Below are 16,035 nucleotides of genomic sequence, written 5' to 3' on the forward strand. Positions count from 1 at the left end.
AAAGCATTTTCAGCTACAGTCAGAATGGCATTCAGAGAAAAGTAGGCTGTCACTGGGGGTTATTAATGTGGTTTCTGCTCTGCTCAAGGACACTTGTTTACTTTGTTATGCTCATATGCCTGGCCTCAATCGATCCCTGGCCCTCCTTAGATGTACTGTGAGGGATGTGTGTGAGAGAAAGTAAAAGATAGAGTCCTATTTATGCTAAAGTTTAAGGATACAAAATTCTAGAGCAGTTTCCAAATTATTGTAATTAAATTGAAGCAGCAAGAAGAAGGATAGCAGAGATGTTCTCATTTTAAACACATCAAGCAAATGGAATATTTGATCTGTATAAGATAGCAATGTCCTAAAATGTGATCCACAAGTCTTACAGAACATTATCCTAGTCATACAAATTAAATATTACTTACTCCTACCTCAGTATGTGTCTGCAAAGTAATGTAAGTTCACTTATCAAATCTGCACACAAATATTCCCTGGAAAACGTGGAAAATGTAACTCTGACAAACATTATCAGGGAACTAAGTAAAAAAAACAAGATTGTGTGAATGAAAGGAGGCAAACAAGGAAGCAAACTGGAGTTCAAATAGCCATAGTTATTTTGTGAGTGATACCATACACACTTAAGAATGTGTGAAGTATTGGGATTGAAGCACCTATATTCATTTTTGGCATGAAAATATCAGTAGAATAAAATATCATCAGTCTGTGTCTGCCTGTGACCCCTGTCATCATTCAAATATCTCTTTTTCAAGAGCATGTAATCATCTTCTGGCCTGCAGTGCGCTGGTAGCAGCTATCAAGATAAAGCTACTGGCTCCAAAGCCAGGAAGTCATGGCAACAACGAGAGAGGAGAAAAGCATGAGCAACAAGAGCACAGCCACACATGTAGACGACATACATAAAAACACAATGCATATCAGCACTGCATTCGGTTTTCTTCAGTGCCTGATGTGGCTTTATAGAATCCATTTTAGAAAAGATAAACAGCTAATCGAGATGAATAAGGTTCAGGTGGGAACTTGAAAACTGAGTCATAGGATGAACAGACCACCATTCTGCCTCAAGGTGAAATGATGCATATTATAGCTTGGAAAACAACTGTTATGCAGCATTGCAGTTACATTAAATGTAAAACTCATTCAGGATAATCATCCCTCATTTCAAAGCTTAATTATGTTCAACCAACAGCTCAGTATAGAGGATATTCCTTCATTCCTCATACTAAAGATATTTGAAAAACACATAAAAACAGCCTTTTTTAAATGAGTGCATTCAACAACACATTTCAGACTTTTCTGATTGGATTAATCTATGGATAAAGTGAGGCAACTGAAACACTTGATTAAGGTTAGGTGAAGACTGCCATCATAACTAAAGGAAACCGATGTTTATTCTAGTAGACGGGATGCACTGAACTGTCCGAGGCTCAACTTAAAGATTCTGTGTGCCCATTCAATACTCCAATGCCCCTGCAACGCTAACACTACCTCCAGCTTTGGCACTGAACACCAATATATGCTGCTTTAAGACCAATGATGTTTTTTCCTCAGTCTTCAAAACAAGGTACCATTTCTTTGTGTGAAAAATGATGGATGGAACTGTTAAACTATGTTAAAGCAATGTGCAATGAATTATATCCACTTACCTGTTTATTCTTATCTGTATGTATGTTAAGTAATTTTACTTTTTTCTTTCCAATCTGACGGATGTCCACCTTTCAATAACTGAAAAACTATTCTGTAACTATTCAATTGCTTTTGAGCTAAGTATATGGATGATATGAATAAAGAGTATAAAAATTAGAAATAGTGCGGTGCAGGTGGTGAATGAAAAATAGAAGATTTGTACTTTCATAGTGTCCCTTATGGCAAAAAAAAGAGGACTGTGAAGAATCAAGGGGAAAATGAATGCATTGATCTATGTTTGAAATGATGCAGCAGTGGGGGGTCACGCATGAGTAAATAATTGATCTAGATTTGTTATGTTATTAATGGTGCCTTATAAAGTCAGAATCAATGCTTATAAGCACCAAAACTTCAAAACATATAGCTGTAAACTGAAATAAAATGAAAAAAAAAATGCAAACCTCTTGTGTTAGACAGTGATAGGAGTTGTTTTAAAAGGAAGAGAGAAGGCTGACTTGATTATACATTCCAACTGTGAAAGTCAAACTTTCCCTCGACAGCTAAGGCAAGGGGGCTTTGAAAAGAGTGCCATCTCTCTCTCTCTCTTTCACTCTCTCTCTGTCTACATCTTCTTATGCTCTTTCTCTAGGTTGTTCTCATCTGCACTCAGCCTATCCCCATGTCATCAATCGGAGTACAGAAACCAGAGACATAGCACATCCCAGTATAATAACTGCATCTAACACACCCAGGGACATACAAGCACACATCTTCTTTAAATTAAGTGTGCCAAAAAGTCTTAATCAAAAGCCAACAATACACATACACTAAAGCTCAGGTTTTATAATGAAGTTCTATCACAGCAGTAAATAAAAAAAGACTTTATTCCTTGTGAGACGAATTATCAGTAAGATTCCTCTCTGGACACAATGTAATATCCACAAGATGATACAAAAGTCTGCACAGGGCTTTAACAAAAGTGGCTTGGGGATAAGCGAGAGGGGGAAAAAATCTATTAAAATGTCACAACTTGAATCTATGCAGTGAAAAGTATCACAATGTATATTAATTCTTTAGGGAAGGGGAGTGAAGGATATTCCTGATTTATCGCCCTCTTTGGCCGCCATCATTTATCACATCACTAGCCACCTGATTCAGGCCGGCTTTAAAATGGCCACTGCGTTTCCGCTTGGAAAATTCCATTACTGGTCTAGGGACAGAGGTGAAGATGTGAGGGTAGTTTTAGTCCTGCAGAGCACAACATATAACAGACAATGTTCAGGTCTGAGTATTTCTGCAGTGATTCAGTATCCTGAGGCTCCTGACTTAAATAAAGGTTATATGTCTTCTATGAATAAAAGCACACATTTTACACTCATACAGGCTCATTTATACATGCACGCCCAGGAGAAAAAAACACACGTATAAACAAAACACTGGTGGTGGACATAAACTCTGCTGTTTTAAAACATATTACTATTTAAAAAGAACGATCACAAAAGTTACATAGGAAATGGACCATTTTTAATTAACATTAGACATGGAATGAATATTTCATTACATAGAAAATTGGGGAATAAGGAATTTACCACATAAAATGTGCCGGCTGCTGACACATTGTATCATATTGTATTGTATGTGCCAACCCAGTGCTTTTATGTGATTCTCTGTGAAAGAGTGCTGCCAGTCTAACCTGTCACCGATTAACTACTGCTAGAGTTCATGGGAAGTGTTGCTACTACTCCATTGCAGTAATGATCCATGCTGTTGATCTCCCTCTTTAAAGAGATAAAGGGAAATATGTCTGAAGAGTAAAATATTGGCTTCAGATGAAGTTCATGTGTTTTCACAAGTTATTTTAACCTTCTACCTGACACACAATCAATTTTGAGTTCCAGAGAGTGTGCGAATGGAGCGCTCTTGCTCAAGGACACTGTTTACAGTTCATGGACATGCACTGCCGGTAGATGACATCTTTCAACAAGTAACTCATTCATTAGCTTCCTCCGATAGATCAGTTCATTGGATATGTTTGGATTTTTCTTTCCGAAATCTAAAGAAAAGTTGAAAAGATTTTTTTTTTTCTGAATTATAATTGGTGATTTCAAATGCTTTATCATCAGTATCTCAAACAATGTGGGGATGATGTGTATAATGAAGCATGTAAAAAAGTGTGTATGTGTGTATTATCTAGTTAGGAATCACCTATTCTTTTATGTGCATGATCTAATCTGTTCTAATCTGACTTTTGTTATGGCTCTCTAAGTTTAGCGTGTTAGCATGTGTTATCGCTACTGCTATCATTTGGAGATGTAATTATCATAAACCCAAAAGACAAAACAGAAAAGCAAGACGGTCAGGTGCCACCGCCTAAACAGAGCCTCCCAACCATCCACATATTGCTTTATAGCGCAAGGCAAGAAGATGTCGCTGTTCTTCTTTCTGCAAATGAGGCTGGGATTTCCATAATTAGCCAATGGGAGAGGAGGCGAAAGGCTAAAAGACAATGTTTTTCCTGAGAACACATTTTTTGATTACCATAAGATCATCCATGTGAAAGAAGAATTGTGATCTTTGATGTGAGAGACACTAGAGCACACAATACCACCAGTGTGAGACTCTAACAATTATGTTAAATATGGATCAACTCTGTCTATGAGTAGGAGGCTTGCTGCACAGCAACATGGGATTCCCTCAGCTTACAGGGAGCAGCAGTGGAAAAGAGAGTAATGGGACGTGAACAGGGAATAAAAGGCAGGAAGGTAGAGGACAGGATGGAGAGTGAAGACAAGGTGAAGAGGAAACTGTCAGCTCAACTAACCGACAGCTCAACCCCCACAGGGATAAATATAAGGAAAGTGTGTGTTTGTATCTGTGCACGTGGGCGTGCATGTGTGTATGTGTCAGTCCTGATCATCTACCATGTCAACTTGAGTAAAGGTCTCGCTCCGTGCTGATGCCCTAAGGAAACATTGACATTCTCAGAAGAGTTTTTTGTGTGTTTGCAGGCGTGTGCATGTGTGCATTTGCGTAAGCTTGTGTCTGGGGGAGGGCGATCAAGCACAAGAGAGAGACAATATGAAGGAATTTGACTGCCTGACACAGCAGTATTTCCACCCACCAAATCCAATGTGTGGACAGTGTCGTCCGATATTTAATGTATTCTGGGAGTGCAGTCATCCCTAAAGCACCGGCTATTATTTCAGGTGGTCAGTACTGCCAATGATAAACACTGCTTCTGCTTGTACTGCTGCTGTCATTCATGCCCTCTTCTAAAGACGAGCCTCTTCTCTATTAGAGAAAAATCATGAACATGGTTAAAAGAAATGTCAAAAGATGAGAACTACTGTCTCGTGTCAAAGTCAGACTCTTTGTACACACAGTTATCCATCTTGGCCTCCAGAAGAACATAACACTACTTCTGCTTTTGCCTCTGGAGGAGAGCAGTCATTACTTATGTGACCACAAGAGGTCTCTTGTCTGGAAAAGTCATTTTGAAGATTTGAAGAAACAACAGGTGCTGTTGTTTTCTGGTGAGGACAGTCTCAGAAAACAACACTTGATATTCAAAGAGGAAACAGAATATACTACATTATGTTCTAATAACCATAACATGGATGTTTACTACATATATGTGTGAATTGCACTTTTTGATATAATCAGAGGTATGGATAGTAAATGGTTTGGGGGAAAGGTAATGCTCTTCATAGGTTAACATATCCATCCCATTTGATCATGAGTCAGAACGATTCTGAAAAATGACTGAAAATGGCTAAAATATGAGCTGGAGAGCCTTTTAGCACCTAACCGTGACTGCCATCTGTGTCATGCTAACACTGTGGTAGTATTCAAATGCATCACACACACACACATACATACATATCACGCACAAAGTAGATCTCTCGTAGTCTTGTTTACATCAGTTTGATTGCAGAAGGTGTGTGTGGTATTTGCAAGTGCATTTGCACCACTGAATTCAATCAGGTCCAGAATATTGACACTAGTCAGATGTGCGATGCTGCTATTTACAAAGCGTCAACAAAGGAATTGACTAATAAGAAAAGTTTAAACTGACTGCCTGTGAGAAATAATTGCTTTCCCCTGTTTTCACCCTTTTTTATATTTTGATTCTCTGTCTCAAATCCACATGGACATGCACAAAAATCCCCCCCACCTCTATTGTTCTTGTTCCAGAGTATAGTGAAAGGCTTTTGATAATGTTTGCAAGTGGCTGGAGTGGTCTCGAAGCAATTACAAAGCCCTATTAAGTGTCCTTTAATGTACATTGTGGTTTAAAAGCTCATCCAATCTTTAATTAAAACCAAGCAAGCAGTGGAGACTCTGCACTGGTTCAACACAAAACAAAAACTCATCAGGAGAAAAGTTTCTTTTGGTATTTTTACCCCAAAGTAAGACGCAGACGTCTGGCTTACCTGCCAAAGCTACCTGACTCCAGACTCACAAATAGACACTTGACACCAGAATGAAATACCTGTAATCCAAGTCAACACTATCACTGTTATTGTGAGTGAGATATCTTCACCTTGTTTTACCATATAACCTCACATGTATTGTATGTCTTGAAAAATGGCACATCGATGAAAAATTTCAATTAGTACAAGTGTTCAAGCCAATAAACTACTACAGTAAAAGCATTATTCCCAACTAAGCCATATCTTAAGCCAAGCTATTACTTTCACCTACCACCCTCAGCACTGCTGGCCACAGAATGTGACCATCCACCCTCAACCAATCCCCTTCAAGCTCTTGACATGGTGACTTCTAAAGTCCAATGGGCTTAACGCTGCCCTCTTTTGGGGGAGCCAAAATTGCCTTTGCATGCCCAAACCCTATTTCATTCCTCACTCTCGCTCTTTTCTTTCCACTGCTTTCTATCCATCCTTTCATTTCTTTGCCCATGCTTTCACTCTCAGCGTCTGCAAATGGGAAGATAGCTGCAACCTCCCCAGTCTCTTTCCATCTCATTTCTGGAGCAGCCCACAACTGAGAAGTAGAGAGGGTGCTTTTTGTGTGTGTGTGTGTGTGTATTTATGGGCATGAAAAAAGGAAGCCAAGTAATTATTCAGGATTCACACTGCGTTGCTGGCCTAATGAGGTGGCGGTTAATTGCTAGGTCCGGACAGCAGCTCTTTGGGGCCGGCTGGCAAACAGTGCGAAGAGAAGATGGGAGCCACAGAAGAGGTGGGAGGAGTGAATAACAATAATCAACAAAAATTAGAATCAAGAATTAGAGAGAGTATAAGCCAAAAAAGCAAGTCAGACACCTTCCATGCACGACCATGCTTGTCTTTCTCCCAGACAGCTTCTTGAGTTAAAACAGTTGATTTACCTCATTGAATCAGGGGAGGGGGGGGGGGGGGTTGAAGGGAATTTTTTCCTCTCTGAGAGGTTTGCAGCTCTACTTACTCATTCCTCCTGAGTTTGGGCTGAGTGTTTTGAGCTGGTGATGAGAATCTGAGAGGGCTAAAGCCTCCCCTTAAGTCTGTCCTGATCCATGCTGTGTTGAGCACTGAGTCCATGTTGAAGCCAGTGTGACCTTCATCACAACAAGTGGCCTTACAATCGATGTTAAGTCTAAATCAAGTGCATTACAAACACAGTGAGGCTGGATTCAGGCTATTTTGCTCTAGAGACGAGTGGCCATCTTTGATTTTCTTTTCTCTGCTTTTTTTTTGTGCTTTTTCTGCATTTCAAGCGACGTGTCAAGCAAATGATCACCTGTTGAGTTACTGGAGAGGATGAGAGTGAATGCATTTCAGTGATCAAGTTTCATTAAAGTTTGGTGAGGAGAGATTGCAAGAGGGACTAGGCGTGACCAATACCTGTTGAAACCTATCAAGCTTATCAAGCATTAACAGTAGGATAGCAAAAGCAAGGAGTACAACACTTAGTGAGCTGCACTTAGTCCCTGAGAATTGTTGAAATCAATTCACCTGGTGTTATGGCCCTCATAAGGCATAAATAAAGGACTCAAGTAATGAAGAGCTACAGTGTACTCAAAAATAGAGGTCAATTTTCCTACTGAAAAGTTCATTTTCACAGATGTACCATAATAGCCACATATTGGACCCTTATGAGACCACATTTGTACCTTTTGATCCAAAATAACGGTTCAAGATTAAGGTATATAGTGGTTTCAAAATTGTCAGGACTTTAGGCCTGAACTCCAGGCACAGTAGCATTCTTTCAAAATGTGCCAACTGTCGGCCAACTGTTACTGATGATACTGATTTTTTATAAGCTGATACAAAAGATCTGAAACAATTTTTCTCAAATTGAGAGGCATCATTGGCGTATTGAGTAAAATAAAAACTAATGTTTTGTTTAGACCTATATACAGTAATTGTATTTTTGAAGATATAAATGGTAAAGGAAAAAAAAACTTGAAAGAAAGTATGTGTATAGGGTACAATTCTGCTCTACAGTATGTGCAACAACCTCCAGCTCCTTTTTTTTTTTTCTTATTTCTGAGAGCCTGGGAATGGTGACAGACAAAGACGAAATAGAGATCAAGGATTGGGAGAGGAGGCAGATTGAAATCAGCAGTGCTGCAAACACACTAGCACTCTGCACTCAATTAGTATGACAGACAGCACTATGCACCGGCAGCTGGATTCATTGTACACATGCACGTGTGTTGTGGTAACGCCCGATGAATACATACAGTTAAACAAATTATTGCACAGACACAGCCTACTCCTCCCAGCGTCTCCCCTCTCCCTCTTGTTTTCTCGTGGTCGCTCTCTCACTCACATAAACAGAGAATGAGAAAGTGAGAGAGAAACAAAGCCCCTCGTACCGCACGCACTTACACAGCATCTCTGTCTGAGTTGGTTCCAGATGAATAAGGCAGAATACCAAGTGGCCCACTTATACGCTACGCAGAGACAAATAGACCAGTCAATCACTGCAGGCTGCTGCTGAATAACAAATGCTCTGTGGTGTGTGTGCGCGTGTGTGTGGAAGAGGGGTACAAGACAGCCTTTTTTCTATTTGTTGTTCTATAAATGCATCTGTGTGCATGCACACGCTTCTACAGTATGTGCAACAACCTCCAGCTCCAACAGAATGTGATGTGTTTTTCAGTGTTATAGCAAATACACCAGATGTTTCAACTGTTAATGAGAACTGAAGAGAAGAGGCTGTTTTGGAAGACAGATACATTTGATACAAGCTACTGCTGGTGAGTCCTTGTGTTTACATTTGGCTGCACGGTTTGAAAATGTGCAGACAGGAGGCAACTACTGTGTGCCTGGCCTGTCACGTAGAAGGTCTGTGTGATTGTGTGTGTGTGTGTGTTGTATGTATGCACTGTATTTCTCACAGTGTGGCGGCAGAGTGACAGATAAAGAGTGTGATCACATGGCAGGCTGGTTCTTTGTGATTCATTCTACTGGCCCAATTTCTGTCCCTTCTTTTGATGACATTTTTATAAAACTACAAAGAGATGCATCCCATTCACCTGTTTATCCCGGTCTCATTCTCGTTATGCAGGCAGAGACAGGCAAGTAGGACACAAGCTCCTGTATATGATCTCTATGGCTACAAAAAAAAAAAAAAAAACTACACTGAAAATTCTACAAGGAATTTAAACCTTTCAAAGCCATCCATTTCAGATATGTTGAAAAATCTGGGGCACATGGTAGATTAAAGGGGAAAGATATTTTACTGTGGAAGGCAACCCTGTTTATAGGGCTGTGAGTAACACTGCAAGTCCTCTGTGTCCACTGCAAAAACAAAAACGATGCGAGATTTCCAGACCTATAACATCAGTTTTATACACAAATTAAAAATACTACCACATGTAATGAGTCCTACCTTGGTTTTCAGAGCAGACAATTCCAAGAAAAAATCCTTGAAGGTCGTTCAGAAAAATGTTGATTAAGTTATTGGGTAAGCCCAGAAAAGATTTCAAGGAGTGTATATGACGAGGAAACGCAAAGAGACGAAAGAGAAGACTATAACGGGAACAAGGCAAAAGTTCAACCGGGGCAGGCTCTCAAGGTCAAGAGATGAAATATGTTTTTCCAAGCTGGCAGAAATGAAGACAGAAGGCCAAGTCTGAAGATGTGCATCTGCTGTGAGGAAAGAAAAGGACGTGCTGCAATAGAAACCAGCTATTGAATAGCAATGCATGCACACTTTGAAAGAGGCTGGCATACTATTGGTAAAATAAGTATGTACACTATGACACAATCATTGTGTAGCATTCAGCCAGCATTTTGTCAAACACTTTTTTTAAAAAACTTTTTCAATACTTCAATTACTTTACATCAAACTTTTTTGACTATTGAATACTGAAATTCACTTTCTGAAAAAAAAAATCATTTTTATATATATTGCCTAAAACCACAAATCCATCTTTGATGGCTTTACAACCTGTACGATATACAACACCATCAGTAAGCTGGTGCTGGTTCATCAGTCAAAGATACATTTCAGATGGAGTATGACAACCTCTCATCAAGAAAGTTTTAATAACTTGCAAGAAGACAAAAGATAGGAGAAGTGGACTTTAGCCAGCAGCCAATGACTTATAGTAACACCACATGTGGTGTTACAAAATGTGCCCATAAAGCTGTTATATGACTTCCATGCTAGATTAATGAACTTCATTAAGATCATATTGGTCATATAGTTACATTTTAGACTCCACTGTTAGAGGCTGATAGTTGCTCTACATACAATTCTTCTTCTGTTGCCTGCAATTATACATTGCAATCTTTGATCAGGCTGCTGGTGACGTCCTTTCTTCCACTCCACACACTCACACAAAACTCCCAAGCATATACACACACACACCTCCTAGGTCTTTCCACGGAACACATGTTAGTATTCTTCCTGGTGTCACACACCTGTCATCTTTGAAACCAGCACGGTAAAGCCACTAACGCTCCCCACAGGCAACAACTCAAATGCAGGAATCAGCACCTCTCTCCTCTCATCATTTGCTTTCCTCTCTCAAGGAGCAATGGGTCTCTCTGCTTATCTCGGCATGGCTGTCATGCCGAAAGAGCAGTTATTATCACCTTCTACTTGCTTGAATCTTCCAAGAGCCAAAAGAGCACCTCACTAATCAGCCCCTTGCTGTCATGCCTAGTCATATTGTGTCTAGTTAACATCACAGACAACATAACAAGGGCAACAACACACAACAATCAGAGATAAACTCTATCACAAATGAAACATAGGGTGGTTTGAAAAAATAGAAAATGAGAAGAGGGTGATACAGCTTAACTCGGCACCTACCACTTAATAAGCAAACAAAGACTTATGCAAACAAGTCTATTAGCCTGTCACCCTGCCTCTGCCCCTGTTTAAATCAAGCCTGTCAGGAGTACTGAATGCTAATTGTACATAAGCTCTACCAAGCTGGTAGTTGTGGAGGTCTGCAACCAACACAATTATTAAACACTGCAAGTATCAGTCTCAACAAATCTTTTATTACTATATTTTTGATCTTTCAAACAGGTGAACATTTCTGCTACTGGGTAAGAAAGTTCCCAATGCCGTTTCATCTGTTGAATTTAACACAGTACAATATACTACATACTAGTACAGTTGAGTTGATCAAACCTCATCATTCTTTTAGTTGTATATCCTTTGCAGTGCATTAACCGTTCCCTGACAATAATTCAGGATGTTTTCTTTCAAAGAGGTCATTTTTGATGTTCAATGAACATTATGCTAAAGATGAAGTCTTTTGACTGCAGATAGGTCACACCTAAGCAATATCTATACAGATATGTACACTGTAGCTTCAACACTGGGCCCTCAGTAAAATCATTAGCCACAATCATATTACAACAAATACATACTGCCAACTGAGGAAAGCAACACTTAAAACTAATAAAATAAACACGCTTACAAGAAACCTGTTGTGCCCTCTCTCCATACCTTCCTCCGTGTTCTCCCTTGCAGCCAGCCACCCAGCAGGTGACCACATGGTAGAGACACAGGACTTAAATCACTGTTTCTCCTCAAAGAATGTGTTAAGCAGTGCCTCAGTAGCCAAAGAGCCAATCTCATGGTGAAGTCTGAGTTGTACAATCTAAGGTATTACTTGGAATAACATGTGAGTAATAGAATATTAGAAGAGGAGTGAACGCTATGTGAAGTGCAATCCGTGTGGCCCTGTTGAAGTGTCAACATTTTAATTCTTAGTAGGAATATGTTAACAAGTTTTACTGTTAATGGACACAAGCATTTGCAATTCAAGCAATTAGGCTAAACATCCGTGAGTAAAAATGTGTTCCCGTAGATCTAATGTGATGCTGTTCAAAATTGCATAAGGTTGTGTATTTGTGTATGTAAAAATGCAAACATCTTATCAGCTTCAATGACAGATTAAGACTGTAGCAGAGTAGAGCATCCCATTTCTACTAATTGAGATCCTGAAGATTCACACAAATGGTCTACTAAAGAGCTGTAAATTAGTGCTTCAGTGACAAAAAGCTGACTCACCAATGAGTAATGTATTCCCTAAAACCTTGAAAATGGACTCTTCAACAACAGACCTGCAAAGTTGCCTGTGGAGTTTTAACTTAGCACCCTAGCACAAGCTATCCACTTGCACCACTCTTGCCAGCCATACACACTCAGTCTTTTGCAAACAAAGCATGACAGTCATTAAATTGAAAACTTTTCACTTACGGTCATTGCAAAATGAGCCTCCATAGGACGTCATGGTGCAGTCGCAGGTGAAGCCCTCCCACTGCTGGAGACACACCCCCTGATGGTAGCAGGACTCCTCCGTACAGGTGGTACTGGGTCCTAAGAGCATAACAAGGGCAAGAGCAAAGAAACTTACTGTTCAAAGATATATGAAATTCATGTAAAGGACATTACATAATGCACAAAAATGTACTAATGAGGAGCATGTTATAGCATTTTCAGCTGACCCAGGCATAAAACCCTCAGGCAGCTCTGCTAGCATCTCACATCTCTTGGAAATGACAGCTGAGGATACTTTTTTAAAGCTGTGTTGAGCAATATTTTTGATATTTACATTAAAGTAATGTGAGAGGGTTGTTGCTAGCAGTACTGTCAATCCCACAGAGGTTCAACACCTTTAGCTGACTTCATTCACTGTGTTGGTGAAGAGAGGCTGATGAAAAGGGTTGAGTATTAGGGACATAGATAATTTACTTAGGAGCTGGTGAACTAAACTGGGATGAAAAAAGTGAAAATTGGATTTAGATTCGTCAAGCATTGAGAAAGGGGACTTCAATGGGATGCTCATGTTGCTTCATACCTGCTGGATGTGTGAGTCAACTGCCATATGAACCACAATATATCATAATAGATCAAGGCTCTGTTAGTGTGAGTTATGTACGGTTCACCTCATGATAAACATGTTAAGGAAATAAATAACATGTAATTTGTCTAAATTAACTCTTCAAATTAACTATGTAGAATGCATTGTTTACTTCTAGGAAAGCCTCAAATAAAACATAAACCTGACGTTTTTAATATTTATGTGAGAAGACACATTGACTGCGACAAAACAGTAGCTGCTCATCTGCCGAATGAAAGTGATTTGATTAAGGTTGCTTAGAAATGTATTCAGATTAAATTTGACATTAATTCAAGGTTGAAACCTGGTGTAATCGCCAGACTAGGGACACATTTGAATTGGAAATTAGTAGGGTGGTGGAGGCAGCTTCAGTTTAGCATCTACAGTATATTGGTGTCCATGTTTTTTTGTGGGGGGTGGGGGGGTCTCCTGTTGTTCCCTCCCACTGTCATGGATGGATGAAGGCATTTAAATTGTCAATTAGAAACCACAGCGTAGTAATTTCTCTCAGGAATTCCAGCCATTTACTCAGGTGATGTGACAGACTGCTTTGAAAACTAATTTCCACTTCACATTATATACAGTATACTATTGACCAAACGGGCATTGGCACATGAATTGATATGATATGGAAAGTGTTTGCCTTTGTTGACTGTGTAGCATAAGGGGCTAATACAACTGATGGAAATGAAAGAAGACAATGTCATCATTAGTTTTCTTTCCAACAAAACCTGGTTTCAAATAATTGTTCTCAAAATTAGAGGGAAAAGGCTGAATGATAGATTTAACATTAGGATGCAGATCAAGTCTTAGGCAAGAGAATGGTTCTAAAAATAAGTATGTGTGGTGGCTGTCATGTTGTTGTTGGTGGGGATTCTCATTAAAATCTCAATTAAACACAAACATTTCCAAAGAACCGTGGTTCAGTGCCAGACTAATTTGTTTCCGCATAGATAAACAGACATCTCACTGTGCCATTTACAAATGGCCCAATTAAAAAAAGGCCCCACCCTCCCCCACAGAAAATAAATAATAAAAAAGTAAAAATAAACCACCAATCTATGAGAGCTTTTCTGCTCTAAAATGTCCACTTAAATTCAATGTCATTTCCTTCCTATCAGCTTATTCTGTTAGTTGTTCCTAACCAGGCTAATTGCCCTGTTAATTACTCACTTATAAAAGGTTCCCTTGAGGATCTAATTAAGCATATTGTTATAATTAATAACCAAGTCATGTCATTACTTTCTTACTCTTCTTTCATATACTGATCGGTCACACACTACCTTCTTACGGCTGCCTGAGGACCTGTTATTTGGGTGCCTTGGGTGTGTTGGCGCACAAAACTCCATCTGCTGCCTTTGCTCCACATGTTCATGAAAGTCCTGGACAATATAAGGAGCCACTAAGCCTCACATTAGTTGGAAAACCTAAAGAGAGCACACATTTCCACTCCCTCACTGCTGTCACCTGCTTCTGCAACTAACAGCTGGGTTACAACTGAAACATCTGCTCTCATATTGGCAATGTAGAGAAGGCTGCAGTGCTCAACTGGAGATCGCTTGGAGCTTTTGGTTTGGAATAAAATAATATTTAAAGGAAACAAATAGTTTAACTAAAGCTTCTCAATTTTTGGACATGGTAACAGAATCTCTAAATCTTGAGTTTTTATTTGTATTAATCTTGGAACTACATTTTCTCCAACTGCTACAGATGCTCATGCTACAAATCTTAGAACTACTAATGCTATGTGATTTCATTCAAATTGATTGATTCAGTATGTTTTTCACATATTTTGGGGGCTTTTTTCCCTTTGTGTCTCCTCTCTTGAGGCACAGTGAGTCAGCAGCTATGTTTATGTACCTGTACTCCCTAAGTCTCACACTTAGGACCCTTTGTTGTTGTGATCCGCTGAGTCAGTAGAGAGCTACATGAACAAGCTCAATGTTCTGGCCTTTGTCTGGCCTTAGGTCTAGAGAGACTGGACCAGCAGCCACCTCTGACCACTCTGCATCCCCAGTGCACAAGCTAACAATGACCTCAGAAACAAGTCGGTCAGGACTTTGGCAGTGATCCACACCAAGGACAGCACTGCATTGTGGAAAAGTCATCTTCATTACTCTTACTACTGCTTTAGAAACCCTGGAATTCAGAGATGGGCATTTTTTTCTAGCATAAGTTATTGTTATAGGAGATCAACCAACAATGGCAAACTATTAAGTATAAAAGATTCGATTGAACTAATATGATGTCAACAGTGTTTGGCTTCTCTGGTGTATGGTAAGGAATAACATTCTGAATTTGATTATAAGAGAATTAGATAAGTAGTCACAATTGTTTTTGATGTATTCCTGTAATATCAGCAAGGGAATACACAGATTTGCAACAGCCCCAGGTACAGGTATACTATTATTTGTCAAAAACATCCACCCTTCCAAAACTGGTCAATTACTACTACTCAGCTCCCTGGCACATCCAATCATTAACTAATATTAGCATCCATTTCGGGTGCCTGCGGGAGTCAATATGATAGCTTAATGCAGTTTTAAACTGTGTTTGAAGCGAAGTAATTGTGGTGTATAACTGTAGGCAGGTAATAAGGCTGGTTGGCAGAGGTAGCCGTGTTAGGAATCGAGGGAGAAAAAAAAAAAAAGCTGGATCAGTGCCGCATCGAGTCGGCCAGTGCAGCCCTTAGGGAAATCAAGTCTGTGCTCTCCAATGCTCAGTACGCCATTGAGACGTGGTGGAAAGGTATGTGTATGTGTGTGTGTGTGTGTATGTGTGTGGGGGGGTTCAGGGTAGGGTGTGTGAAAGGGGGAAATGCTATAGCCTAAATCCACTGTTATACTCAGGATTAACTGCTTGACACTGGAGCCATGCAGCCTGAGACATGGTGACGAACTGCGCACAGCAGAGGCAAAAACATAACAAATGCAAGATTGATGAGGCAAAAGCCAATGAGGGCGGGGTGTCGCTGAGATTAGCCACACTGACAATAACATTAGAGGAGAGATACCTCCCTCATGCAGGTTTTATGGGGCAATAGAGAGGATATACAGAGGACAGAGGCTCAGACTGTAAAGACTGCC

The 16,035-nt window shown here is 39.8% G+C and overlaps 1 protein-coding gene across 7 annotated transcripts in view; it reads right to left on the reverse strand.

Moving 5' to 3' along the window:
* Positions 1–16,035, reverse strand: part of nrxn2b (neurexin 2b) — a 715,289-nt gene that overhangs the window by 281,442 nt on the left and 417,812 nt on the right. For all 7 annotated transcript variants that reach the window (XM_067579159.1, XM_067579157.1, XM_067579160.1 and 4 more), the window contains one exon: positions 12,307–12,426. In XM_067579159.1, the coding sequence (XP_067435260.1) occupies positions 12,307–12,426 (120 nt within the window). The remainder of the gene's footprint in view (positions 1–12,306; positions 12,427–16,035) is intronic.

This window comes from Thunnus thynnus, chromosome 22 (assembly GCF_963924715.1).
Source record: "Thunnus thynnus chromosome 22, fThuThy2.1, whole genome shotgun sequence".
Taxonomy (NCBI): domain Eukaryota; kingdom Metazoa; phylum Chordata; class Actinopteri; order Scombriformes; family Scombridae; genus Thunnus; species Thunnus thynnus.